This window comes from Benincasa hispida, chromosome 4 (genome assembly GCF_009727055.1).
Source record: "Benincasa hispida cultivar B227 chromosome 4, ASM972705v1, whole genome shotgun sequence".
Classification (NCBI taxonomy): Eukaryota; Viridiplantae; Streptophyta; class Magnoliopsida; order Cucurbitales; family Cucurbitaceae; genus Benincasa; species Benincasa hispida.
In genome coordinates, this window is record NC_052352.1 from 33,911,995 (window position 1) to 33,922,005 (window position 10,011).

Genomic DNA, 10,011 nt, shown 5'->3' on the forward strand with positions numbered 1-10,011 from the left:
CTAATATAATTCTGTAACTGGTTGTGTTTTGTTTCCTAAAAAAGAAATACCATTGGACCCTTTTTCCAGTTTTCATATGATTTATTAATACTGCAATCACAAAGAAAAAGAATATCCATAAGTTCGATATTAACATATTGGATTAATCAATAAAAATTCAAAACAATATAAAAAATAAACAAAATATCATTAATGGTTTACATTTTAACTTGTTTAAAAAGTATAAAGTGCAAACTATTTATTGTTTATTCAATTTTTTTCTTATAATTTATTTTCATATTTTTTTCAAAATATTTTTTCATCGACTTTTCCATTAAAAAAATCATAAAATTAACCGTTTACTTGCCTCCACCTCAACTGTAACTAGAACTAGTTGAGAAATCTTCACCAATGAAAAACCTCTCCACCTGGGGATTTCTCAACAGAGGAAAAAACTTGTCAAACCACATCATTTGAAAAGCCCCTTCATGTGTATTTGTATGAGCAAAATTTATATAAGGAAAGCATGAGGGGAGGTTGGTTTTGAAAATTTTGCAAGTAACATGACTTGAAACATATCCAAGTATGCTTTTCAAGATGGAAGTCTTCCAACATCCGTCAATCGGGGCTCTCTTTACAAGACACAAATTCTCTCCACATTTGCAACAAAAAGGAGAGTTAATCCTTTTCTAAAGGATGATACAACCTTTTGCTTGGTATACCAGCCTCCAATAACAACAACCTTTTGGTTTTGCTTCCATTTCAGCCAGAGGTATCATCAGTTAACTTGAGCAAACTATACAAATCTCTGAATAAATAGGTTTATGACCACTACATGACTATCAGTGAACCTAAGTTTAGAGGTACAACACTACATTGAGCTTCTTCAGTCCTTTCTTGACTACAGATATCCCACTTGCTTATAAGGAAACAAACTGACCCGAACATATTCAGGCGGGTTGATCAACATAGTGCCCAGTTTTTCGTCTATGTCGACTATAATCTGACACAAACCTGAAAGACAGGCCACAGCCTTCTACCTTGCATTTGTATGGCCGCTCTCCTGTGTGCACCCGAATATGCTCGGTCCTAGCCCATGCCCACTTGAATGACATGGAACAACCTTTCCATGGGCACTTCAGAGGTCTGTCATCATCGTGCACGCGCTGGTGAAGCATTGCATACTTGTGGGAGCTGAACCTTTTTCCACATCCTTCATGTGGGCATTGATTGCGTTTGTGCAAAGTTAGTTCTGCCTTGGTCTTAAAACTCATGCGGCAGCCTTCAAGGTCACATTTATAAGACCCTTTTTTAGTTTCTTTCTTAGGCTTTGGAGTAACACTGTCAGACCGTTTTTTCACTCTATTTCTCTCTGGTTTTTCCTGTACTCCTGATATATTGACATCAGTGCAACTTCTATTAGTTAAATTCTTCCCAACTCTTGGCCTCAACCCTTCACATGGACTTCGTATAAAATCAAAGGAACTGAACTCATTTTCAATTATACACTCCTCATCTCTCTTTCGTTTTCTTCGCTTTTCCACATCTGATCTAGACTTGTGCTTTGATGAACAAATTTCAGTAGCATCACGGGTCTCTGATGGATCAGAAAGTAGAGGATTCTCAATATGCATATTTCTACTCATATCTGCACATTCAATGTCATCATCTCTAGTCATTTCACCAGTCAAGTTTTCTCTATCACAGGCATCTCCACTAGCTTCAACATCCATGGGCCAATTTTCCCCTAGTATGCAAGAGTTAGAACCAGGTTTGTCCATTGGAGTTCTAGGTTCAGTAGGTGCAATCACGAACCTGGTACTTGACATCAGAGTATCAGAAAGGTCGTCTCCATCTTCCTGGCTTCCAAGATTTTCGATAGATTTTTCATCTGCTAAACAAGGCGACTTTTGAACTTTCAACTGAACGTTAACACCAGAAACAGATTGAATTTCATCATCCACTTCAAATGTCTGAAGATTATGTACTAAATTATTTGATGTCACAGCATTGCATAAATTTGTGGCTTCACAACCCACCTTTGCAACTTCAGGAGTTCTGTCCCTCAAGTTAGAAGTAGCAACGTCTGGTGTTTCAGGATTAGTTAAATTGGGTTCGCACTCGTTGCTTCTGGATGTAGGCTTCATTTCTTGTTCTGTTCTATCATCTAAATGACCAAATTGGCTATGAACTTGAATAGCTGAACAATGCTGCAGCTTTATTGGGATAGAACTACAAGAATTTTCCTCCATATCTTTTATTCTGTTAGCAATCTCAATTTCTTCTCCCACATCGCCATCCCTAGTCATTCCATCACAAGCTTCACCACTCAAATTCCTTACATCCTGATTGTCCATCACCTTTGAACTCTCAAGATGGATGGAACCGTGTAAACCTGAAGACTCAGCAAGATTAACTTCATCCAAGCACACATCAGCCCCGGCATGTGATTGATCCTCAGAAGTAAGATCGGGTTCCTGACTTGTTTTATTGCAACTTTCAATAAGTTCTTGCTCTTGATGTATTTCAAAAGATACATCAATGGCATTGACAAGTTGACCATTAACACTTGGTAGTACAGCTTTTTTATTTGGCTCAGTTATGTCTTGAATCATTGCATCCTGCTGATCACTCGTCCCACTTGGATCAGGAATCATCAACTCTGATGTATTGCTTCTGACACTCCTAACAGTACAAAGGTCACTTGAATCTCCACTGCTAGCTGGCTGTGTAACAGAACCAACGCCTGTAGAATTGCCCGATTTCTTGTTCCTTCTGTAGTATTGGAAAAACTTTTCTTCACTTCTTGCTATTCTGCAATCAGGCTTTTCCCCCGCAACTTCATCCTTAAATGCCATGCTCCGGAATGGTTTGCGATGCTGCATATGATTTATCTTCTTTGAGCGTGACCTTTTAGATAGCCAATTGAGGGCAGAGAGATTAAAGCCATGGTCTCGGGTGAGGAACAAACCACCCAATGCCAATGCATGCTGAACTTGCTTTGTTGGGGAGCTTTTTCTAACTTTAATACAGTGCCGCAAGTTGATTCCTAATCTAGAGGTCCAATCTTCTTGACATTCATCACGGTCTTCGTCAACTGCAAGATCAATTAACCTCAGATCCTCTTCAGATGCAATATCCAATCGAACATCGTTGTAAACAAAACTGTTCCCAGTTTCCTCTGCTATTGCCACTGCATTTGCCTTTATTTTATGATAATCTACCCAATATTCAAACATAAAGGATCAATTAACCGAATTAAAATCAGTTTCATAAACAAGGAAACAAAAGCTGAAGAATGATGAACCAATTAAGGCGGTTATACCTGAATGGCAAATAACAAGTGTATTTGCTCCACCTTTCTTCTGCAGTAACTCTACTATGTCCACAGCATGCTGCAAGCAAAAACTTCGAGGTCTCAGAAATTTACTAAACGTGTTCCACCCCTTCTCAAACTTGGGAATTGATGCTACTGAAAGATTCTCTGAGAGACAATTAACTTCAGGTACAGAAGTGGAATCTTCTGCAAAGTAAATTAGCCTGTTATCTCAAAACTAGAAGAATTTCAGCTACAGCAGAATGAATTCAGTGATTTTTCAATTAAATAAAATTCCTTGGTACAAAGAATACTGGTACAACAGGGGAAAAGAACCAATGGTGACACCAAAATTATAATTTATAACACCACCTTCAACTCTCATATTTAAAGATAAATTTTTTGCATGTGGTTAAATTTTAGGCCATCAGAACGATGCTAAATTACTTATGTAAGGATTGTGTCTAGCTTTTCAATAGTTGTGGGTGCTTAAGTTCAACTGTGTCCACCCCTAAATATATCTCTGAATCGTCAAATGCAATGTGGAATAGCAATATAAATAGGTAGCCACGATGACACAAGCTTATAATCCCAATTTACTAGTCCAATTCACCAGTAATGCAAACCACAATATTTAGATACTCAAAATCGAATATCAAATCAGTTGGAAATCACGATATATACTCAGTATCAGCTATAATAGCCAACCATAGAGCAATGAAATCCACAACGGAGAAATCAATGAAAAGGAAAATACAAGTGACTAACAGTTTAATTAACGTTACATAAAGAAGATACATACAACTCTAGCGGGTGAACCAACAGATTAAAATTTACAGAAAACTAACAGACTCAAAAGATACAAACATTCCAATTTATTATCCATACAATCCTATACGACCATCCTCTAAGAATTCAAGAAAAATTCAAATGGAACCACAAACCAAACATTAACACGAAGTACTATCTTAAGAGATAAGATAGGTATAACTAAGAATGGAATATGGTATGTTATTTATAAGCATTTCATAAGAAATTTCCATAAAATAAATCACAATGCATGGAGGTGCTCAGTACCAGGATGAGTGCCACCAAAGTGAGGAGAGCAATGAGCATCCTTCGGTCCAAAAACTCCTCCCCTTTTATGAGTAGACAGATGATCAACATAAAGTTCCTTTGATGCCTTCTCTGATGGCTGTACCACAGACATAAATGGAAAACCGAGAATACCACAAGCCACACATGCCAGTGTCCCAGAATCTACTTGGAAGTCACATGACAAATCATCACTTTCCAAGTAAATATCATTCATAGTTTCTAAATCCAAGGTCATCTCATCAATGAAATTCTGCATATCCTTGACATTACTGTCAAGACTTTCAATATGGTGGCACAAAACATTTTCTCTAGGTGAGGTTGCAACTGCATAATTTGTATTGGCCACTTGAGAATTACTTGAATATGAAAGCATGTCTGGATTCCACAACACCGCTCGACAACTTGATTCTTTTTCTAGGAGAACAGATAACATATAATTTTCTCTTAAAATGTCCTCAACAAAACCTTTTTTAACCATCAATTCTCTCTCTTCTTTTTGCCGGTCTCTAAGGCGTGAACTCCGGACACCTGGAAGTAATGATCTAGGTACTCTGAGATCCAAAGATGCACAAAAAACAAACATGGGAGAAGCAACTGGTTAGATGATTGCTGAAGTAGAGACACAGCAAATGAATTAATTCAATTTGTTGGTACATGCAATACAACGAGAAGATACATAAAATATGCATAAATTAGGTATAAAGTGAAAAGTACATCTAAACATAAAATATGACTGGTCAACTCAAGAAGGTAAACGCCATCACCATCATTACTCTTATTTTGTTCAAGACAAAAAAGCTTGTCACTGATAGAATGAAACCAGATGGAGAGCTGCAAACTCCTTACAATGTAACCAGCAATCTTTTAACTTAGAAGGCATGAGCCCCACAAGTCCCATGTAATCCAACAGAGAAGGGAAATGTTTCAAAGGGCTTCTGGTCTTGGTCTTCCTCATAACTCTAGAGTGTAGTTTGAAATCCAAACCCCAGAGAGAGAATTCATCTGTTGAAGTCTGTTCAAGCTGGGCTCCCTCATATTAGACCAAGTGAACTGACTTGACGAAGACCATAAAAATTTTGGCATAGAATAAGCCATCAATGCATTCAGTAACCTATACATAATTTGAGTCGAAGATTTGGACTTGTATGTGATTGAGAACCACTTAAAACACTACAATCCCCTCCTATATACTGAAAATTTCAAGTAAAGACCAGTAAGTTTTTCAATAAGCCCATCCTTTAGCACCATCCAGTAAAAGAAAATTGATAGAACAAGGAGAACCACTAAAGATAACTTCCCTCACCACCAAGAAGTCTCAACCTAAAAATCCAAAGATGCCTCCAGATGCCTAACCGCCTTGAGGATTGACCAGTTAATCTTCCTAGAGGTACAAAGTCACTTGAGAATTTCCTATTGTTAAGGAAAACCATTAGCTAGAGCTGTTGTGCTTGATTACTAATGTTCTGTTTAGTTGGCTTAGAGCTAACTCGAGTTATTTGATCGTAAGATTAGTTATAAGTTGTTATTTTGTCAAACAAACTTCTTGATGTACTTGTATTAGGCATATGGCTTCCATATAAAGCCACTGCCCTAGAACACTTCATTCATAAAAGAATACTCACGTAAATGGTAATAGCCATTTCAATTATTGTAACATATTACATGAATACTGAGATTAAATTTGTCATATCATCTCCTTTTATTAACAGAAAATTAAATCATACAGCCAGCCAAGCTTTATATAGCAATCATGGACAACAGTCTAGCAAAGATTAGACGTAAGTCTCCATAACTATAATGGAGCACGGTATATTCACCTTTTCCCAAATCATATGCTCTGGATAGATAGAAATAAATTGGTAAAATGTGTCAATACCAGTTATAACACCACATTTTTTCATTTACGACAACCAAAAGTAAAAAAATTTAAACACAGCTACTGCCTACTTCTATAAATAAGCTGCTTTGGCAACAAGTGACATAAAAACTTAAGTTCATCCCTTGACAAACAAATATAAGATAAGCATACCATCAAAAGATGAACAAACCTTGAAACAAAGGACATTGTCAAAAGGTATAGGAGTTGCTGATGAGAAAGCATGGGAAGGTAATTCATTGCAGCTCTGCGAACTGCAGCATCCTTGGCCACACTGAGCCATTGTGGAGTTCCAAAATTAGCAGCCTCCCCACAGTTAAAGCCTGTTGAAGAAAGGATTATTTATAGCAAAGAATTTAATCAAAATATAGAAATGTGCTCTCCATCAAATATACAAGAGAAAATGTGATAGTAGACCATTTGAAGAAGATAGAGCACAAACATGGTAAAAACCAACAATGGCCATTCTAAGAGACACCATACAGAGTTACAGTTGAAAAGTCAAATATTAATAATCAGCTACTTTATCAACAATTTGTTTGCATCATAAACAAGAGAGGGAAATTCAGTTATCAGCACTACTCCATAAAATGATCTCCATCAGACTAAACTGGATGGTGCTTGATCAAACAAAATATAGTTAGAAATACGACTCAGAAAATGAAAGCAGCATATTTTGTGGTCTTACACTCAACTAGTAAATTATAAGTTCAAACTTCAAGTTCAACAATAATAGAAAAATTAATAGCAAAGTTAATAGCTATCACCCTAAATTTCAAGGTGGGAATTTTGAACCATTTTAAGACTAAGAGGAGAGTGAGCTTAATAGCCTCTAAATTTTCTCCAGCTCATTTAAAAAAATTTCATGTCCATCTGAAAGGTACTTGCTTATAGAAGACCCAGACATACATTCTGCCAGCAGAGTCTCCTCCCAGACATACATTTATAATATCAAAACTCAGCACAGATGAAGAAACCAGAGTGTCTAAATTCTATTTCATGGAAACAAGTTCACGAAACTACCACATCAAAAGTGCAACAAAAGAAAACTTTCAAGCATCATAATGCTCATCCATAGTATATCAGTTTAATAAGGAGAAAATTTAAGAGAAATTACCATGACTGAACCCAACGTGATAAGCCCTTGGAAATGTGACAACAAATTCTCCTGGGTTCTGGATTAACCTAACGGAAAACACTAAAGTTAACATGAGGAGAACACCAGCAAGGACATCTAAGAAAATAGAGCAAGTATCAGTCCAAGCTCCAAAACAATTATTAAGAAAATGTGGAACAAATGACATTTCCAGAAACTTACCTGCAACAAGGAATACCTGATGCAATCACTATCTCAGGAGATAGAAGTGTAGTCTTCTCACCCAGTAATGTAAGAGCAGCTGGGAATAAGAGTAACTGAACATGAGTTATAACAATGACATGAAAGAAAGAAATCTTCACCTAGTTCTAGAGTGATAAGAACCATTCAACCAGTAGAAGATGAGTTAATTGAAGTAATCTAACTTCAATAATTCCCTCAATTGAGTTTCAATTTTCATCGTAGGAGGAGGGAACCTTTAGTGGCTGCTTACTTGAGCAAGACTCTATTTTGGTATGGCATGTTATAGTTTTAATTGCCTTAGTGAAAGTGATTTAACAAAATGTATTTAAAAATCCTGTCATAGACTCATAGTTTCTATACATAATTGCTTGTCCCTATGTGGTCAACACTACCCACCATAAGCCTGAGATTCTTACTACTAACTCAAAAGCAAATGCATAGTGTCCAGAAGGGAGGGAGGGGGACCTCTTAAGCAATTATCACCCCTTTTATTGGCTACTTTCTTGAGCTAGCCTCTACATTCGTAGAGGCCTTACCACACTTCCAATCCCAGCTGCTAAAAAAAAAGTGGTTTTTTTAAGCAAAAAGAAAAAAAAATGTACAAGAATTTTCTATATCTTGTTTATGAAGAATGTACATAGAAATGCTATCCTAACCTCCCACCCCTTAAAAACGCAAACACACAATTGTTTAACCAAAATGAATTCATACCTAGGTGGTCGACATTGCCACCATAAGCCTGAGTTCTTACTACTTCCTCAAAAGCAAATGCCTGATCTCCAGGAATGGAATACCATGTTTTCGGAGAGCCTACGTGAAGAAAATTCATGCTATGCAGCTCATGATCTTCAACATGCCAAGCAAACCAACTGAACAACATGCCAATGTAAACCATTGGAGAAGTAACCCCTGGAATGTCATCTGGCATATAGCGCGTAAGTGATCCAGGAGACCGTGCAATTACTTGCAAGTTCCAAGGGCTATTTGAAAGCCTCCACCCTGCCGTTCCTTCCATGTTAATACAAGAATCTGAACTCTTTCCTCTCGAATTGTGTGAAATATCCTCCATGGAAACCGTGGAAGTAGATGGCTTCAACATCTCTGAACTTGTATTCAAATCATTCCTGTTGGAAATGCCTGCACTATCCCGACAGAGGGAATCCGTCAAAGTCTCCATTTCCTCACTCTTAGGTTCAGAAGACCGTTCTTTACTTCGGTGATAATAGTTCCTCTTCCTCCTCCTCCTATGAAAATAACGAAATTTACCCTCAGGTTCTCCAAAAGCAGATCCCGGAACATCATTTGCATACTCCACATAAATGGGTTTATCACTAGCTGCCTTCCAAAACAAAGATTCTACAACAAGAGGAGAAGCCTCCTTAATCCCACTTAACACACTACGAGCAAAAACCTTCGACTTAGACTCAAATTGCTCCAATGTATAAATCTCCCCACTTTCCCAAACTTGTTTGTGAACTCCGAACTGCGGATTTTGAACTACCCCTTTTGTTTTCCTAAGGCTCTGACCCAATTCTTGATGTCTAGTCGTAAAAACTGCCCGAACCTCTCCCTCGTTTGCACCATTTAGGTCACGACTTAACTCTGTGGACCTCAAAAGAGATTTGTTCAAGTTACTAATGACATATTTCTTGGAAGGCTTGGGGAATGGAGGGATAATCTTACAAATCCCAAAAGCACTAGCTTCCTTTTCAATTTTAGATATGTAAGCAATTGGGTCGGCAAATTCGGTATCAGTCGGCCGAAACTCCGGCGCGAAGGGCAACCCTTTGAGCCATTTGGGTATTTCGACACTACCCATTAGACAAAGAAATCACAGTTCCGACTACAGAAATCAGTGCCCACCATAAGTTGAGAAAGAACACAAAACTCCCTGGTCGTAAATCTATTATGATGAACACCGACTGGATTGGCAAGCTGATGGAAACCCTAAATTTGAAGATTACAGAAAACGGTTTTGTAATGTATCTGTGATGAAATTACCACGTACAAAGGACCATGAAACTTGAACAGAGAAGGAAAATATCTTGGGAATTGAAGACAATAAACAAGAAACAGCACCTGTAACATTGAAAGATAATGGATAAATTTGACCATCTAAACAACCCCAAAGCAATTAGAAAGAACCAACGAAGACTAATCTCACGAGTGACCTATTTATTCTGCGCATGATAGCAATATATAAGACTGAACTGCTAAGTTACAACATGTTTTGTGTCACATATGCTTCGCTGTATTTATTTATATATGGAGTATGGGATTAAAGTACTAACTACTTTCCATTTAAACACGAGCATAAGTGGGGAAATGTTTTAGCACTCCCATGTACCATACTCTCTCGTTGATATTACACAAATGTCGGTGAATCCCACCCAATATTTAAAA

At 37.4% G+C, this 10,011-nt stretch overlaps 1 protein-coding gene across 1 annotated transcript; it reads right to left on the reverse strand.

Moving 5' to 3' along the window:
* Nucleotides 1-543: 543 nt before the first annotated feature.
* Nucleotides 544-9,758, reverse strand: LOC120076911 (probable lysine-specific demethylase ELF6). Its single transcript, XM_039030872.1, has 7 exons — nucleotides 8,320-9,758; nucleotides 7,588-7,666; nucleotides 7,387-7,454; nucleotides 6,442-6,592; nucleotides 4,373-4,944; nucleotides 3,305-3,502; nucleotides 544-3,199 (listed from the first exon to the last, which is right to left on the reverse strand). Exons 1-7 carry the CDS (start codon nucleotides 9,425-9,427, stop codon nucleotides 930-932), a joined length of 4,446 nt encoding a protein of 1,481 aa, XP_038886800.1. The 5' UTR covers nucleotides 9,428-9,758; the 3' UTR covers nucleotides 544-929.
* Nucleotides 9,759-10,011: the final 253 nt, after the last annotated feature.

Coding starts and splice junctions, on each gene's coding strand:
- LOC120076911 (XM_039030872.1), bottom strand. CDS start 9,427: ATGGGTAGTGTCGAAATACCCAAATGGCTCAAAGGGTTGCCCTTCGCG. Junction 4,945..6,441: donor ACAATGTCCTTTGTTTCAAG/GTTTGTTCATCT, acceptor TTTGGATCTCAG/AGTACCTAGATCATTACTTC. Junction 3,503..4,372: donor CTTTGGTGGCACTCATCCTG/GTACTGAGCACC, acceptor TTTACTTTGCAG/AAGATTCCACTTCTGTACCT.